The sequence below is a fragment of the Bos mutus genome, chromosome 19, assembly GCF_027580195.1.
Source record: "Bos mutus isolate GX-2022 chromosome 19, NWIPB_WYAK_1.1, whole genome shotgun sequence".
Lineage (NCBI taxonomy): Eukaryota > Metazoa > Chordata > Mammalia > Artiodactyla > Bovidae > Bos > Bos mutus.
The window spans coordinates 30765851-30785795 of record NC_091635.1 but is presented as its reverse complement, the minus strand read 5'-3'; the positions used below and the strand labels follow the sequence as shown (position 1 = coordinate 30785795).

Sequence of the window (19945 nt, the reverse complement as noted above, 5' to 3'; positions counted from 1 at the left end):
CTGTTAGCTAGGTCACAGTTAAATGTACACCTGAACTAATGTTTAAACAGAAGAAAAGGATCAACTTTTTAGGCTTTGAGTAAGGTTATCCACGTAATTCAGGTGCTAATAACCTTTTATGTCTAAAATATTCAATATTGGAAAAGGCAAATTTTAAAACAACTATGTTTTCTACTATATGATGGACATTTTAGGCCAAATTTGGAATTTCAGTCATTAATTCCCCAACCTTCTATAACCCTACAGTACCATTCAAGTGGGAAAGATATTGATATAATTCAAGGTACCTAATTTTCAACCACCTTTATAAAAAACTGCTTTTTCTATTAAAAAAAAACAACAACTGAGTATTCCAAATTCTTTTGGATTAGAAATGATGGAACCATCAGTTTGATCAGACTGTAAATCTTGTCATAACTTTTATAACACTTTCATAAGTTGTAATTCAGAAGTATAATACATAAGAACCATCCATTAGAGGGTATTCAATAGAAAGGGACAACCAACTAATTTGAGAGTTATCTGCAGCGTAACTTGATTAACAAAATTTGAAATAATTTTTGTTTTTTGTTAATAGTGTTTCATTTCTGACCGCTGTATGTAAAAGTTTCCCTAGAAGTTTTACTATGGTTCTCCTGGATTAGCACAAAGGCAGAACAAAAATTTCATATTTGAACAAGGTCAGGTTAAATCCAAGGAAATCAGAATGGTGTTGGTTTATTATCTGCCAACATTATTTATGTGTTAATAATGAAGTTTAAAACTTAGCACCAGTTCTTATCAGTTAAATGAAATTTAATTGGTTTTCTGACGAGTGACTCAATGTTAGAAACTAACACAAACTCAAAAAAAAAAGCTATTTTCAACAAAGCAATTTATTTACTTTTCTTGAGAGACTAAATTCAGAACAATATTTGTTTCCATAACATCCAACATGTCTTATATCAAACTTAACCACTTTCTATGCAGTGACTGTGGTGGGATGATCTATTTTATTTGACTACCCTCAATGTAATTCATTTGGGTAGTTTTAGGGCATTGCAGTGATCAAAATGTTTCTCCCTACAGTTACTCCTGCATTCTCAATCAGTTTCTTCTGCACATCATCTAAAGAAAATTTACGTGGTGTGATTACACTTTTTTTTTTTTTAATACCAGGATTTCTAAAACTAAGAAAAACACCAACATTTAAAACATTAGTGTTTCTAGTCTAGGGTAGTTCAATTAAATTTCATCAGTACATTATATTATAGTTTAACTCATGCTAGAAATGTTAAAACCCAAGATCTTCTGAGTCACATAATACCAACATTTCATATTACTGAATAAATTACTTGGGTTCCATACAAAGATATTAAGTGATGAGAAACAGAAAAAGCCAAGCTTTCAAGAGCTCTTAAAAAATTCAGAAGCAAACTAATGAACATAACTACACAAAATATACACTAACCAATTGCAAACTAAACTAGTAAAAGATTAACCTTAAAAAAATACATTTTAGAACTTCGTGATACCCTCAAAAAGGCAGCAAACTAAGGGTATTAAAACAATAGTCATTATTTTAGATGCATCAAAAGTTTAAAAGATCCAGGTAAAGGAAATGTTTTGTTTTTTGATTCAATTAAAATACTTTAAAACTGGAAATATTTAATAATTGATAGTGTAATTAAAATTTAAATAATATACACAAATGATTTGAACAGGTTTTATATTCAGTAACTTGCATGGTTTTTACACTGGCACTTTTATCACTAATTTAGGAGAATCAGATGCACTTCCCTCCAAATACTTAGGCACTAAGATTTCAAATTTATAAATATGGTAGCATTTTAAATATTAAATTTTTACATGAATATTGGGTTCATCTCTCTTTCCTTTGTTCCCTAGGTATTATCCAGTTTTGTAAGGAAAACATTCTTATATCACAATCAAAACTTGTTTTGGTTACTAGACTGTAGCCATATTTGTGTTACAGTCACTTAAGATTCATTATTTGGAATTATACTTACTAAGGCAGACCTAAATGAAACTTATCTTCTAGAAGAATTTCATATTTGCATTTCCCTGCACTGCAGAATGAGTTTCAGCAATATTTCAGCTGTTAGGAAAAATTTAATTTAAACTTGTTACCTTTGACTACCTGGGAATTTCTAGTTGCCCTAGAATAGTCAACTTTACTTACGTCTGACTCACTTTCAACTACATCTGATTCATTCCAAATAGATTTTTAAATAGAAGTTAGACTTCATTAAGGTATTATTAACTTTAAATCTGAAAGACAATTAATGTAATGAAATTTTCAAGTTTGACAAGTTCATTAAAATTTTTTAGCATGTCTTGATACATTTACTTATCAGCTTTTTATTCTTCTTTCTGCTGCCATTTCCTTAATGTTTGTTTGCTTCACCTCTCTGGTTCACTGGATTGCTACTATTTAGGCTTTCATGGACTTTATCTTCACAGTTTACTATATCTTGTAAAGCCTTTTCTACATCTGTTTGGCCAGCTGTACTGGCTGTTTTTGGCAAGGTCATCTGCAGTGCACACCACAGGGTAGTACGCGCTTTCCGAGTAGCTACACACATCTCTTTAATTGCTGAAGCAAGCGCAAAAACATCTGCAAAAGAAACATTTGTGGTCAGTTCAAATTAAATATCATTTAAGTACTCCTTAACTCTTTATAAAACCCAGTCTGTGCTACTAAATGATCAAACATCATTTTTTATAAAAGAAAGATGGCTATTGACTGAGCTAATCAAAGTACTTGACTTAATATTTAAAAGTGTTATACCTTAAATATAAATACTAATGTTAAAAAAAGTGTTACGCTTGTATTTTATTTCTGACTTGTATGACCATGACTATACTTTGGGTAGAACACAGACTTTGACAGAGTTATTACAATTAAATGGGTAAAATTAGCAAAATAGATAATAACTTCACTTTCACTTTTGGAGTAAATTATGTAGGCACCATTTAATAATTTATTTTTTAGATAAGTGTAAGTGTTAGAAATCCAACTTTTTTAACTTCAGAATCTGATTTTATTAACATTCAAATTAACTGCCTTATCAAAAGGATATGCATTAATGTTTGTACCTCTGTCATCTTGGCATCTAGGAACTCCTTGCCTTTGCCGATTTGAAGCATTAACAATTTCATCCTTTCTACGTGACTGTACAATGTGAATGGACTCCAAGTGTCTATCAAGAGCTGTAGAGATATTGGCATGAAGGGGAGAGCTTCGAAGACGTTCCATTTTGCCCAGTAGAGTCACAACCTGAGAGAAACATTTTAAATTTTGATGAGGCATTTAAAATTTAACTACATTGCCCTGTCATTAATTTAAAACAAATCTTCAATGAAGCAGAATAGAGATGAGAGGAATAATGTTCATTCAGTAATAAGTAAATATTTAGGCTTCCCTCATAGATCATTTGGTAAACAATCTGCCTGCAATGTGCAGGAGACCCCTGTTCCATCCCTGGGTTGGGAAGATCCCCTGGAGAAGGGAAAGGCTACCCAACCCACTCTTCTGGCTTGGAAAATCCCATGGACTGTATGGTCCATAGGGTTGCAAAGAGTCGGACGCGACTGAGCAACTTTCATTTCACTAGCTTACTATATCCTGACACCATGATGGGGGAAACAAAGATGGAAAGTCCGTCTTTTGTACATATGTTAATTCTAGACAGTTTAAAAGTCAGTTTCTGAGAATAAGCAACAGTGAAAAAGTCAAACATTTAAATATATCCATATTATTAACAGTAAGTGCAAATATAAAATCTGGCATTCTTTTTGGTAAATAAGAGAATAGCCTGCCAAGAGAGCATTATTAGGAGTTACTGTAGTTAAAAGAAAAAAATTGAGCTAAAAAGGGTCAATCAGTCTCTAGATCTGATTAATCTTGACCTCAGCAATTCCTTTCTGGGCCTTCAATGTTCTCCCTTTTGGAAGTCAGAAATAATATTGGCTAGTGTTAGTTTTAAGGAGTCCATAATCCAGAAAATACTGACTTAAGTTTATGCTGAAGTAACAAAATAAATACTATTAAGTGTCAAAATTGCTAGGGAAAATTAGGAGATCTTAATCTTCTGGTGGTAGAAGAATCTTCTGGTTAATTAAGCCTAAAAAAGAACACTATATATCTTAGATATATAGTAAGGGGAGTATGTTTCATATTGTATATGCCTAAAGTTTCAAATTCTAAACTTGGAAGGAGTAAGGAAGGAGAACTTTCGAGTAGCTAGGATTTGAACATCTAATAAATACAGTAACTGCCTTTGGGAGCCAAATGATTTAAAACTCATATAATTCAGTGACTGGGAAGAACAGAAAAATACCTCTCAATTAATAAGCACCTGAATGAATGCCTCTAACCTTACACTCCTACCAAATTTCTTTGGTGTAAGTCCATGCCAGTTCAAGCCCATGGAGAAAACACAAGTGTACAGGTATTAAATATTTTCCTCCCAACTGTACAACCAGCCAGATTCTTGAGGGAGAAAATAAGACAACACAAGGAAAAAATACCATAGTAAAACTTCCAGTGAACTACAAATTATATATTTTTAAAATAAGATAGTCATTTTGAGTAAGTGTAAAGAAAAAATTTATACAAGTGATTTTTAATAAACTTTTAAAAGATTTTTTCAGAATTCTATAAAACCAGCAAACTAGAAGTAGTACACATAAAAATATTTTTGCCCTTTGTATATTATTAGTCTAATGTTGCTAAACAGAAACAAAATTATTTTAACAGCTATAAATATGCTAAACTAAGGTGAAGCCTATGTAAGGCTGGAAAGTATTAAGTACATTTCTTAATACTCACATTAGCAATTCTTTGATTTATTGCCTAGAAATGCATTACTGAGAAAAATTTTAACTTGGAAGTTTAAAAAAAAAAAGACTTAAGTTTTTATAACATTTGGCTATATCTGACCACACCACTGATAAATTCCATTGTACAAATTTATGAATTTGATTAAAAATTACAACTGATCAAGGCTGAAAGCTAAGTAAAAATCAATATTTTTCCATTAAAGTATTTCATATCTGTATTTTAAAGACAGCATGGTATAGGTAAGAAACTAATGATCAATAAAATAAGACTCTGTTGTGCTGATTTTTTATAATTCCTTAAATGGCTTTTATTCAATCATAGATGCAATCTGTTTCACTGCATGCCTTTTCCTAGGAATCATTATCAAATTTTATTTGGAAAACAGAAGTTTTAAAAAATTATTTTATTTATTTGGCTGCACCAGGTCATAGTTGCAGCACTTGGCATAGTGAATCTACATAGCAGCATAAGAACTCTTAGTTGCAGCATGTGGGATCTAGTTCCTAGTTCCCTGACCAGGGATGGAACCAGGAGCCCCTACATTGGGAACATGGAGTCTTAGCCACTGGACCACAGGGAAGTCCCAGGAAACAGAAGTTTTTAAAAGAGGAAGGTCAGAAAGAAAAAACTACCCTATTCTATTACAGTTGCTTGGAAAATTCTGAAATTACAAAGGAGATAATAGGAAAATAATTTTTAATTAACATCAAGATTCTTTACATTTGATCTGAAGTGATATACTACTTTTCCAAAATAAGGCTATTTTATAAAATTATGCATATACCTACATACTTCAGTTTATTAGTAATTAATACATTGCTAGATATACTTAATGTTTGTTAAATAACTCAAGAGAACAGGGTCCAGAAAACGAAATAAGGTAATTTCCTATTAATTTACTACCTTGTATAATATAAGCAAAGCTTTTTTGTGAAGCTAGAAAACAAATGTTTGTGATTAAGAAATGGGACTTTCCCTATAAATAATATTTTAAATGGTTTTACTTTAAAATTTTTTCTTTCTTTTGTGGATTAGTTCCATTGCTAATCTGGATTTCTTGAAGAGGAATCTCTTAAGATTACTAAACTTAATATTTTAATGACTAAGTGGGGCTATTTTCCCTTTCCTAAATAACTAATAGTTCTAAGTCCAAACTTGGGAAAGAATACATTTCAGAGAGTTACACATAAATGTGATTTAAGAATCCTTCAGAACTCTAACTTGCTGAGGCATTTAAAAATTTTATCAACCAGTTAAAAAAATCTGCTATTAGATATTTTCACAGCTTACTCTGGCTTGTTCTCGAAGTTCATCCACAATTAACCGATCAACTCTAGATGGATTGGAAGTCAGCCGTGGAATTGGAGTATTATTAGTACTGGATACTTTTTTCCCTGGATAATTCTTTGCAAGGGCCAATTCAGTCTGTAAAAAAAATACGTAACTTTTAGATACTAAATTTTCTAAATATGATTCAATCATGAATAATATTTCTCATAGACCTAAAAAGAAAATCGAAAATTACTCCTTTAGATAAAAATTGTTTTGGAATCAAAAGGCAAAAAATACAAACCATAGTACCATGTACTTTTCTGTCACACTTACTGCATAAAATACCTGAACACTCCAATAGTTTAATACTTAGAAAATTCAAATAAATAAACTTTCAACCCATTAAGGAAAAAGTCTACCTAACAGGCAAAATAAACTTAAAAAATTTTTTAAGCCCCAAGCATTTTTAGTCTCTTAAGTCACCTAATTAATTCTGTATAGTCATGGACTTAACAAATACTATACATTATAGAAGAATTCAACTTAAAAGTACTCTTTCTTAAACTACACTAGGGTAAACAAAATGAAAATAGGCAAAGGGGATATATTAAGTTATGCCTAAATGGATAGTTTGGTATTACCTTTTTTCTCTCCTTTTCTAATGCTCTCCATTGTTCATAGCACTCTTCTAGACGAATATGAAGTTCACTGGCTGGTCCACTGCGGGTTTTAATTGGTCTTTGAAATCCAAAAGTTGGCACGAAACCAGAAAAGGAATTATCACCGTACATCATATCATTAAAATATGGGTATAAATGGCTTAAGTCATCATAAGAAAACAAATCATACGAATCCAACAGTGGAACAACTGAATGGCCAAATGGATGAGTGGATCTTAGTGGAAACCCACTTGAACCAAGTTGTTGAAAACTCTGATTATGCCTTAAATCTCCCATCATATAATTATTTGAAAAGCATGATGCCTGTGTGCGATTCACACGGCTATTAATATTGTTGTCTCCACTTCCCTGTCTGTGGCTATTAAAATGACCCTGTGACTCCAACAGATCTTGATATGTATTTTGAGATAAGCCATCTAAATGCTTTGGCCCTTCCTCAGGATCATAATGTCCACTTTGGGGCTTAGCTTGAAAATTATGTTTGTTTACACTTTCAATGATCCCATACTGTTGAGCTGAATAGTTATCACAAAATCCATTTGGCTGCTTTATTTTTTTATCGGTAACAGATTCAAAGAGATTTTCTTCTCCAGTCTTTGTCAGTCCTTCCATGTGATTGATAGATTGGATTCTTTCTGCACCACTGTAACCAAAATCAAAACTAGAAAATGCTGAAGGGTTTTCTTGGCAATACTTCTGAAATAAATTGCTATTTGGGGTTAAATTTGTAGATGATAGTTGGGGGAAATCTGAAGAATGGTTAGAACCTTTTGAAGCTGCACTTAAATGAGAATTTAATTTCATCAAGTTACCTTGATTTCGATAAAAAATAGGAGTGTTATTTTTTGTTTGGACATTCATCCATGTTGGTCTGTTTAAGTTGATACCTCCTGAAGATGTTGCTGAATTTGCTAGTAAATTCACTGATTTAAAATACTCAGAATTTGGGGGGTCAGGTTTTGTAAACTGTTGTTTTTCTGTGACATTAGCAAAATCATTATTAGCTGAACAAGTCGTATGAGGTTTTAGTCCATATTCTGATTTTAAGCCAAAATCAGCAGTAAATGCTGCTTCCTTTCCAAACTGTTTTTCTGTCAGATGTGGTGTAGTTTTTGGAAATGTGAAATTCTGCTGGTCAGGTATTGTCTCCTCCATTTTTTTCTGATTTGCTGGTTTTACTTGAAATAACTTTGTGTAGGTGTCTGCTTCTACAGTTGGTGTTTCAGGTGTGGCACTAGCTAATTTTTTACTATCTTGGACACTAAAATTCGAACACTTATTCAGCTTAGCCTTATTAGGATGAGCATATTCTGGGTATCTACAATAATCTGGATTTTCACTGTACCTATTAAATTGGGAAAGAAATATCTCTGCCCTCTTTTGCTGTAATGGTGCCTCAAGACCTTTAGCACATATTTTCTCTCTTCCGTAAGAGTAAGTGTCAACTCCTGATTCTTTCATGATGTCAGACAGACCAGTTTGTGGTGTAAAACAATTTTTGATAAATGGATATTCTTGAAATGCTGTCTTAGCTGTATCATTTGGCTGAATATTGTAACAGTTAGAATGATCATTTCGTGAGGGGTACATCCATTGTTCTTCAAGGTCTAAACCAGTAAATCCATGATAAAGTTCATCTATTTTTTGTTGTGGTATGAGATTACTGTTATGTAGGTACTGCTTTTCCACTGCTGACACAGATTCACCAGTATAAAAAGCTTGCTGAGAGATGGCTGTATCTACTGGCCTTTTGGTTTCTGTTAAGAGGTCATGGTGATCTGCAAATCTGCTTGTGTTCATTGGCCAAACTGACTTTAAATTGGAGGAACAGGTCCTAGAACAAGCAAATATATTTAATTACAATTTAGATTTTTAAAGTCTTTATTTTCTTAGTGGAGAAGGGAGGAAAGGCTTTCAAAACATTTATATTGCCCCATTTCACCATTCTCTAATCCTTTCCAACTTTGCCTTATAAGCTGCCATTACATCCAAATAACTTTCTGCCACTTAAAATGTGCTATATGCTGCATAAATATGCATTTTAGTCTTAATATGTCTTCAGTATACTTTTCGAGGAGACATAAACTAAAGCCTGAGGCTGGTGATTGCGTGGTCTTACATGAACTGTTTACATACAGTAAGTAGAAACCAGATAAAGTTTTTCTTACATTATTATATAAGATCAATACAAAAGTGCTGTTGACCACAATTTTTTTAATTAAAAAAGATGTACTCTCATTGAAATGAAAACATTTTCATTGGTTAGATGTATGCTACATATTTCCCTATTTATGAAATAGGGAATCTGGATAATATGGCTTCTACACCCAAGTAAAACAATTAATGCATACTTTAAAAGTTTTTACTATATGAATAAAATCCATACATATTTCTACTCAGAAGCAATGATAGTTTTATTTTTGGAGGTATAAGTATAAAAGTCGTTGGAATTTATACTCTTTAAGCCAAATTTTAGCTCATGAACTCAAGGAAAACAGCTTTGAATTATGGAAGAATGATTTTTCAAATGAAAGTTCTTAATAGCAAATTAAACTTTCAATTGTATGGCAAGCACCTCAGGAAAATCTAGGCTCCTAGAAACAAATATCTGAATTACGATGTCGAATGTCAGATGATCTTCTATTAAGTAAAAATAAAAGTTAACGATCTAGTACCTGGGAATTTAAAAGTTTATTACATACTATATAGGTTATGTAATATACTAACCCCTCAGCAAAGTATGGCTGTGATTTATCTTGTTCTTCCAAAATGTTAGACACAAGTCCATATAAGTCTGTTTCACTACCATAGTCATTTCTTTCTGTTTGAATCCTAAAAATAAACGAATACCACATGTAAATTCTTTTGTTCATATTGAAACATAATATATTTCTTTTTTCAGACTTATTCTGACTTATTTTTCTATAAAATATTTGGATTAACTCTATATCTTCATTTCAACTAAAGAGGGAATAGGAACTCAAGAATATTTTCCACTTTGGCATAGTATTTATCCTACATAAGTATTTCTCCTTCATTCAAAATCTTATGTCTAGTTCTCAATGAATGCTTACCTCTTATTTCTCCAAAGCACATGCTATTCATTTTAGATGCCCAAGATATAAATCTCTAATCTATGATGTTATAGACATGATTGGTACCATGGCAACTTCTGAAAGCATGTCTAGTCCTATTATACATCATTACATCACACTTGCTAAGTTTTTTCATCTGTGATGTGAAAACCATATGAACCTGTTACTCTCTTTTTGTGACTCTTATACTAAAAGTTGGATTAAAAAGTACAGTGATATGGTCATTCTAAATATCACAAGAATGTAGCAGTTGTCCCTTAAATGTAAAAGATTTGGGGGCTATCCCTAAATCTGTGCCAAAGAAGTGACTGGTTCTCCATGTGGATGAAATCCTACCTAGTGACCAACACTATCTAAACAATACAAAATGTAAAAAACAACAATGAGATGGAATATACTGGACCCTTTTTACCTCTTATGGATTTTGGGTAATTTGTTCCTAGAAGTAATATGTTGTTTTTAAATTGTAACTTCTTGTTTTTTAATATTTTAGGTCTAACATTTCATAGTGTTAGGACATTTTAGAAATGAAAATACCTTATACTTGCATAACATTCAAATATTTCATTGATCTTCATAACATAGGAAAGGTAGGTATTAGTAATCATAAAACTGAATAAATGATCATGATATTAAAAAACTTGAATTTTGCAAAGGTTTATCATTTGCCATGCTTGTTGAATAAATGGTCTACCTACAAGTCTAATACTTATTTCAAAAAGATTTGATATAAAATTTTTGTATAATAGTATGTTGGTATATATCTAGAAAAATATTCAATGTAATATATACCAAACTGTTAATAGTTGTTACTGGGAGGTGGAAAGGCAGGGTAAAGGTAAACTTCTGCTTGCCTTTACATATTTCTATAAAGTCTGAAGTTTTTCAATGAACATGTATTAACTAAAAAAATATTTTTTGTGTAGAGTTATATATTATATAGTCTACCTAATAAAATCTACTTTAGAGAACTTAAAACTAATTTCTAAATTTTTAACAATTATTTAATTAGTAGATTTTAAAAATAATTATTTCCTGGTAAACTAAAGACACATCAGCCTCTTTTAACTGCTCCCTCATTATAATTAACATAAAGGTAGTGTCACTCCCTTAAGCTTCTCTTTGCAATAAGCTCCCATATTTTATACTTCTTCCTTTAGACCTTACCTTGCAGTACACCAGGCATTTGCAGTGCCTGGCAAGTTATAATCATCACCATTACTGTAAGATCTATAAAGGCAAGGATAATATTTGCCATGTTAATTCTAATATCCCCAATAGGAGAGAATCTGACATAGTTAGCCCCCATTATTAGTGGAACTGAATAGAAAATAAGTATCTTACATTTGATAAAATCCTGTTTGTTGTATACTTGTAAAGGGAAGAATTACTAAAAATTTAGAACTGGATTAAAAAATAGATTGAAAAATTGTAACTCATTTATATGCTATCTTTAGAAAGAGGAACTTAAGATGTACTCAGAGTTGCCTCTAATTAATGAAAGAAAGTGGCAAGAAAAAAATTATAGACACATAACTTTATTTCCTAGAAGTTTGATAAATAAAATTGCAATGTCATAAAAATACTGATATAGGGAACAAAGAGCTAAAACAACTAGGTTCCCATGTAATCAAACTTAAGAACACTTTGTTTAGCCTGAGAAATCTAAGGTATTAATTTACCTGTTCTTTACATTGATCTGAGAATTAGAGGGCTGTTTAATATCATCTCCATATGTAGACCATGGTGCATAGAAAAGTGAAGAATCTACAGAACTTGCATATTCCGTTGATGAAGAAAGTGGAGCATAGGTCTGCCTTAGGTCAACACTATCTTCATTCTGAAATTTTAAAGACATGTTTGTATATCAGATACAATCAAAACTACAGAATATTAGTGAAATAATAAGAAATTTGAGGAAATAACACATGTGTAAAAGTTGGGAGACAAATCTAGACTTAGCCACTTAAGCTTACTTTAACAGTAGGAGATGGCAATTGTTTTCTGTAAAGGGTCAGATAATAAATATTTTATGGTTTGCTGTGTTAAGGTCTCTGTTGAAACTCCTAGCACCAAAGCAACTATAGACAATGTGTAAATTAGAGGCTGTGGCTATTCCAATAAAATTCTGTTTTACAGCCACTCAGCAGATTTGCCCCTGTCCAATAGCTGTTGCTTATCCCTGAGATAGGACACGAACACCTACAATTATTGCTGTTTTAATTTTTTGAACAGATGAGCACTATATGGACCACAGCTGTGTTATTTTTAGTATTAATTTTTATAAATCATTTACAAAATTCAGTCTTAATGCCCCCAATCTGTAAAAAACAAGTAAATGTACATTTACATCAAATTTTCAAAGAAATTCCACACACTGTATTCAGTCACCTTATGACATGGATATTCTCTGTATTTTAAAAATGAGGAAATGGGTGTTTTATAATGGGTTTAAAAATGAGGCTACAAATTATTGAGCTAAGAGATGACAAAACTAAAACCCAAACTCAAGGCCGTCTTACTCCTACACTGCTTGCTGCTGCTGCTAAGTCGCTTCAGTCGTGTCCAACTCTGTGCGACCCCATAAACGGCAGCCCACGAGGCTCCCCCATCCCTGGGATTCTCCAGGCAACAACACTGGAGTGGGTTGCCATTTCCTTCTCCAATGCATGAAAGTGAAAGGTGAAAGTGAAGTTGCTCAGTCGTGTACGACTCTTAGCAACCCCATGAACTACAGCCCACCAGGCTCCTCCTTCCATGGGATTTTCCAGGCAAGAGTACTGGAGTGGGGTGCTATTGCCTTCTCTGTCCAAACCTGGAAACAACGAAAATGTCCATCAACAGGTGGCCAAATTGTCATATATTCCAACAGTGGGATCATACGCAGCAATAAAAAGGTATAAACTACTGGCAAAACAACAATGTGGATAAATCTCATAAACATCATGGGTTGCCACTGCCTTCTCCACTCCTACACTAGGGCCTTTTAAAACAGTATCTTTAATTTTCAGCTTAGTTTATTTCCAAGAGGAAGTATAAAAGTGAGACAATACATAACATGTTTTATCTTAAGAAATTTAAAGATATTATAAGAAAAAACGAGTTCATTTTTTTTATAATGAATTTTGAGTAAATAAGGTAAAAGGTTTGAGTTTTAAGATTTTAATGAATTATTTGAAGTTCTGTCTCCTTCCAAAAAAGGGAATGAAGTACAATGAAAATACTGCACCTCAAATTTTAAATACTTAAAATAGTCTGAATACATAGATTCACAATTTTTAACTCTCCAAATAAGGAGCTACTAAAACCTGAGATGTAATAGCTATAAATATCCAGACATAAACAGAGTAGAAAGGGTATTTTCTTATAAATATAGAAGGTATATAATCCTGGTTAAAAATATTTTCTAATTGCTTTTATTCTCAATCAAAATTGATGTGAAAAGAGATAAAACATGTTTAGATCAAAACACTCTAAATTTTCGTTCATGGACATGATAACTGAAAAATAACATTTTAAACATTCACTGAGTTTATACCAATAATATATGAAAATTAATATCATCTAATCACAAATCTTCACAAATCTCAAACATTTTATAGCCATTTGGTTAAATTATAGTTATGAATACTATTTGAAACCTAAATTTTCTTGTTTATAGTTTATTGTTTTGTTGACTATTCTGAAGTTGAAGAAATTGAGGCACACAAGAGATTTTGCTCAAAGTGCCACTAAAAAATGTCTTTCCAAAATTTCTGTTAGTTAGCAGTAACTTTTACAAAGGCTGTTATGGTTAGAACCTTTCATAATTTTATTCCTTTAGTTCTTAAGTTTATATGACAGGCCCAACCTAACTCTCTTTTATGTGTGAAGTATCCAAAGTGATACAAATAATTGTTCGTTTTGAAAGAGTTGCTTAAACAAAATGAGCATTTTCAGATTATATAATATCAAATGAGGTAAACAGTATTTGAAACAAAATATATAAGTATTATTTCAAGTATACTTTATATTTTTTTCTTTTTATTTCAAGTATACTTTATATTTTAAAGATTTGAGTATTAGAAAAATTAAATCCTTTTAAAAGACTGATATAAATTTAATATTCTAGGATAAAACAAGCAACTAATGCGGTGGCTATCTAGATTCTTTTCAGTCAAAACATTTCTGGAAGTTAAATATGTGAATGCTTAGGGTTGGTACACTAATTAGTCTAGATAATTGCAAAATGTCTCACTTTATTCTTGCTATGCTTAATCAACTGAAATTAAATCCAAGTAAATTTTAGTAGTCAGGTAAACACTATAGGGAGAAGGAAATGGCAACCCACTCCAGTGTTCTTGCCTGGAGAATCCCAGGGACCGGGGAGCCTGGTGGGCTGCCGTCTACGGGGTCGCACAGAGTCCGACACGACTGAAGCGACTTAGCAGCAGCAGCAGTAGCAGCAGCAGAGTTGGATACGACTGAAGTGACTTAGCAGCAGCAAACATTATAGAGAGCAGTGGAATGCTGGTCTTGGCAGTGAAAAGACCTGGAGTCAACTTGGGTTTTGTCACTTACAGCACAAGTCAAATTTTTTGGGCCTCAGTTTCTCTATCTGTACAATGGGTATAATACTATATACAAGGCTGTCATGCGAATTAAATAAAATTATTTATTTCAGGACACTGTTATAATTCAAAATATAACAATATCAACAGCCTTGTGCTGGTTAAATAATTTCAAATGAAAATGACATATTATCCTAAGCTAATTTAACACGATTAACCAAACTAAATGTTTTAGGTGAGGTAAAAGGTACCACGTCATCTAAGACATTGTAAGAGCCAGAGAATAAAAATGTATAGAAAAATTTCCCTTTTAAATGATCAAACGTATGTTTGCACCGACTTCCAATAAATGCCGGAAGGGAAAATTATCTTACGGTATAAGCAAATACGGATTTTCTTACATTTCTGGCATCATGTCACGCTGAGGACAAAGCAAAAGCAAGAATCAATGAAAAATCTTATTCCTTAACTTGCTTTCAAAACCAGTTTGTATTCTACAAACTCTGTATTTAAAATATTGTCTGGTCCTAAATGTGGAGCAATTTAAACGCCAACGTGAATGGGCTGGGTGCTGGGCGTAGGGTCGGATTTGAAGGAGAATAAATCCTCTAACAAAGGGCAGAGTGGAGAAACGGACCTGGGATTTGTAGCAATCATAGAAGGAAGGGGAGCCCGTCAGCACCACGCTGTTGAAGACATCTGTTAGTCGACTGCTGGCGTCCGCACTGAGGTTCCAGCAGCGATTCGCACCTCCACGGAACGCTACTTTCGGCTGCACGAAACGGGGATAGGAAACAGGAGACACGTCACGCAGGGCAGAGCCAGACCGATATGGCCGGACGACGGCTTCTACGGTTCTACGTTGGCTGTGCTCCTAGCTCCACCCGGAATCCGTTCCCAGAACACTCATTTGGGGACCCCGCGCCTCCGTCCCCGGGGTTCCCTCTCCCTTTACCGGCCGGACCCCGAGGTGCGCCCGACGGGCCCTCCCTGCCGGCCTCCGCCTCAGCGCCGCCACGGCCCGACGTTGGGGAGGCAGCGGCAGCCTGCGCGTCGCAGCCAGTCACCTGCTCCGCCCCGCCGCCAGTTCTGTCAGCCCGCGGCGCGTCCCCAGGCCCCCACCACACCGGCCGCCGAGCCCCAGGCTCACCCCCGCGGCGCAGCCCGGTCGCCCCGTCGGGGCTCCTTGCCGGCGACCCGGCCTCTCCCGCCCGGCCGCTTCAGAGACCCGCGTCCGGGGACGCGCCCATTCTGTCTCTCTTCACGGTCGCCGTCCTCCTAGCCCGGCCGCCACCCACACCCCTGACAGTCCCCTCCAGTCAAGTCCCTCCCTCAGGCCCGGGGGGTGAGAGGGCGGACAGGGGTCTCCGCAACTCACCTCCATGGGCCTCCCAGCCCCTCTTGGACTAGGCACAGCTCCTGGGGTACGGGGATGAGGGGGGGCGTCGAGGCCCAGCTCCCTCAACCCGCACCCCGCCACTGCCGCCTCCGCCCCGGGCGCTGCCTGGAGCCGGTCTGTGGGTGCGGATTCAGGAGCCAGGAGGGAGAGGCTGGGGAGAGGCCGTTACATTGCCCACCAGGGGCTCGCGACCCCGCACGCGACCCGGCACGGGCCCGCCACGCCCCCTCCTGGGAGGCCTGTCTCCAGCTTCGCACCCCTCATTGGCCCGCTGCCCGGCCAATGGGCGGCGGCCTCCGAGGCCTGTTACCCACTAGAGACAAGGCCAAGAACCAGCCGTTAAGGCGACCTCGCTCTCTCTGCGTTTCTGAGCCTTTCCCGCTCAAAGTGAACGTGTTCGGGATTGGCCCAGTCCGGCAAGCACCCGCCTGATGATTGGCTAGTAGAGCAGCTGAGGGGCGGGGCGTGGAAGGAGGATTAGGAGCTCGGGCCTACCAGGTGGGAGAAGAGATGGAAGTGGTCAGGAAGATTTGAGAAGTCGCTCAGCAACCGGCAGATAATCCTAAATTTACCGGCTGTTCATCTTGTTCCAAACATTTCATTTTGCCCCTGGTCCTGCCCCTAACTCCCAGAATCCTTTGGAGCTGCCTCAGAGAATGATAGACTTGGGCTCGCTTACGGAGCGTGAGGAACCCGTTAAGGAGTTGGGGGTTGTTGGGAAAGTCTCTTCCGAGAAGAAAGAGAGCTGTTCTCGGTCCTAGGCCTCACGCTTCGGTGGGGTTGAAGGCATTTTGGTTCTTATGGAACCCCTGAACAAATTTCACTCTGACCTATACCAAATAGGCCATTCACATAGATGGTCCCATTCGAGGATGTGATATCTCAAGATTTTGTCCCCAGAAAATGCTAAACAATTTTGTGTGCATTGAAATATTGAAGACGATCAAAGTAAGCACAGTTACCACCTTTAGGGCATGTATATTTAAAATCAAAATTTGAGAAGCAATAAAGTGGGAGGTGTTTTTTTACTCAAGCATAAATGGAAATAGGATAGGGGGACATATCTTTTTGGCCTATATTGCTCTGATGCTTATTTTGGATCCCAACTCAGCTTTGAGTTAAGAAAGCTTGTTAGTTGACCTGGCTGTACCAATTCATTATATTTATTTCCCTACCTCACACTGCAATGTGGGAGACACGGGTTCGATTCCTGGGTCGGGAAGATCCCCTGGAGAAAGAAATGGTAATCCACTCCAGTACTCTCGCCTGGAAAATCCCATGGACGGAGGAGCCTGATTAGGCTACAGTCCATGGGGTCGCAAAGAGTCGGACACGATTGAGCAACTTCACTTCACTTCACCTCACCCTGAAAGTTGCTAACCTGGAGTTTACTCCCTCCTTACACTTAGAGCATAGTATTTTGTCTCTCTCCCATAACACCCAGAATGATTTTGCAAAACTATGAATCCTCTTATGTATCTTTTTATTGTAATAAGATATACATAAGATTTGCCATTTTAAGCATCTTCCAATGTATAATTCAATGACATTATACTCAAGTATTATGCAACCATCACCACTATCCATATCTAGAAATATTTCATTATCCCAAACAGAAATTTTGTACCCAATAAAAGAAATAACTCCCATTTCCCCTTCCTTCCACTCTCTGGGAACCTCTATTCTACTTCATGTTACTGTGAACTCACCTATTCTAGGTACTTCATATAAGTGGAATCATACAATATTGGTCCTTTCGTGACTCGTTCATTAGCATAATGTCAAGATTCATGTTGTGCATGTCAGAACTTCATTTTATGGCTGAATAATATTAATCAGTTGATGGACACTTGGCTTGTATTCACCTTTTCTTTGTAATGAAGAATGGTGTAATGAGCATTAGTGTACAAATGTCTATTTGATTTCCCTTTTCAATTCTTTTGGATATATGTTTAAGAGTGGAATTGCTGTCATATAGTAATTCTGTTCAACATTTTCTACACCAAACTATCCCACTGAAGCTGCACCATTTTGCATCCCCATGGCAATACACCAGGGTTCCAGTTTATTCACATCCTTGCCAACAGTTGTTATTTTTCTTTCCTTTTTTTTTTAAATAGCCTTTCAAGAAGTTGTGATATGGTATATCACTGTGGTTTTGATTTTCATTTCCCTTATGACTAATAATGTTAAGCATCTTTTCATGTGCTTATTGACCATTTGTGTATATTCTTTGGAAAAAATATTTATTTAAATCCTTTGTTCATTTTTTTGAGATTGTATTGTCTTGTTTAGTATTGATATGGTTTATTTTGGAAATGAAGGTTACAGGAAAATGGAACACTCCATTGAACTCAAGTGAATACATTAGAAAAGGGATCATTTTGGTTATGGAACAAAAACAAGTATTTAGTATAATTAGTTCTTTCTTTCATCTCTTGCATTTCTTTTTTGGAAGATCTCATTCTGAATGGGTATGTTGAGAGGTAGATGGGATTGTTTTCACAACTGCCTAAAGATAGATATAAACCTCAGACTACAGTAAGAAGTTAGAAATACTCAAATAATTGTTTTATGACTTCTCTGCTTTCACAGTTTGTTGTGGTCCACACAGTCAAAGGCTTTGGTGTAGTCAATACAGCAGATGTAGATGTTTTTCTGGAACATGGAAAATCCCAAATTTGAGGAATCCCCAGATACAGAATGAAGGATCTCTTGACACCAAAGGACTGGAAAACAGCTGCTTCTTTTTCTTTTTTTAATTGAGATCCGCAGTTTTAATTTAGACCACAGAGTTTGAGAACTTTAAAAAGATTCGTTGTTTCTGCCTTTTCCCTTTCAGTTAGATAGGGTTCCAGGTCATTCTCTCTTAATCTGGGCATTTAAAGATCCATTAAAGCTTTGTGTTGTGGTATACTGCTGCCAGCAAGCTTCCTTCCAAAAGGTAAAAAATTAAAGAACATTCCTGAAAGACGTGGTTTTCAAATTGGATGATTATGTACCGTTGAGGTGGGAAATAGATTCTGAATATATAGAATATTCCTGAAAACACACAGCCCACCTCCTTGTTGCAATTTTTCAGGAGCTGAATTTCCTATATTATTTTATCTGTCTTGCTTTCTATTTGTGTAGTCTAAAATACCATGAGAGGATATACTTACTGACAGGTCAACCTGAAAGCTGGATGTTTTGCGAACCATTGTATTAAATAACGAAGTTGAGGGTCCTTATCAAAATCTGTCAGAGCCTGGAAATATTCAATAGTTGTTTTATTGCAAAAGCTTTTAAATTCTGCTCAGGTTCTGAACTGATCCCTAAGTAGGTACAGTTCTCCAGCCTGTCCTTTCCTAGGGCACCTACAAAATTAAAACCTAGAAAAGCTACTTCCTTGACTCCTGCTTTGGAGGGCAGAGTAAGGGAGGTTCCCCACTTGTAAGGCTCTACCTCTGTTTCAAGGATTTTACCTCTGATCTGGAGTCCCACTGCTTGTCTGGCTTGATGATTTGATTCTCTCTCTTCCTCTCTCTTTTTAATAGACATTAAATGTAGACGTTATTTTTTAAAGTTTTATTTATTTATTTATTGGCTGTGCTGGGTTTTCATTGCTGCACACAGGCTTTTCTCTATGTGCGGCAAGTGGGGGGCATTCTCTAGTTTTGCAGTACTCTGGCTTCTCATGGAAGCTTCTCTTGTTGCTCTAGGGCCCTTGAATTCAGTAGCTGTGGTGCCTGGGCTTAGTTGCCCTGCTGCATGTGGGATCTTCTGGGACTGGAGATCAAACCTGTGCCCCCTGCACTGACAGGCAGATTCTTAACCACTGGACCACCAGGGAGGTCCTAGACATTATTTTTTAAAAAACTGTTTGAAAAAATAATAATAATAATAATAAAAATAGAAAACTGTTTGAGGTTCACAGCAAAATTGCATGTGAAGTATAGAGAGTTCCCAAATATCCCCTGCCCCCATACATGCACAATGTTCTCCCTATCAGCATCCATACCAAAGTGGAACATTTGTTACAATCAATGAGCCTACACTGGACACATCATTGTCAACCAAAGTCCACAGTTTACATGAGGGTTCATCCTTGGTGTTGTGCATCC

At 35.7% G+C, this 19945-nt stretch overlaps 1 protein-coding gene across 1 annotated transcript; it reads right to left on the bottom strand.

Moving 5' to 3' along the window:
• Positions 1-194: 194 nt before the first annotated feature.
• Positions 195-15827, bottom strand: MEIOC (meiosis specific with coiled-coil domain). The gene is made up of 8 exons (XM_014480650.2): positions 15767-15827; positions 15081-15235; positions 11576-11733; positions 9526-9630; positions 6760-8632; positions 6137-6271; positions 3100-3280; positions 195-2617 (listed from the first exon to the last, which is right to left on the bottom strand). The coding sequence occupies exons 1-8, from the start codon at positions 15825-15827 to the stop codon at positions 2388-2390; spliced, it is 2898 nt and encodes a 965-aa protein (XP_014336136.1). The 3' UTR covers positions 195-2387.
• Positions 15828-19945: the final 4118 nt, after the last annotated feature.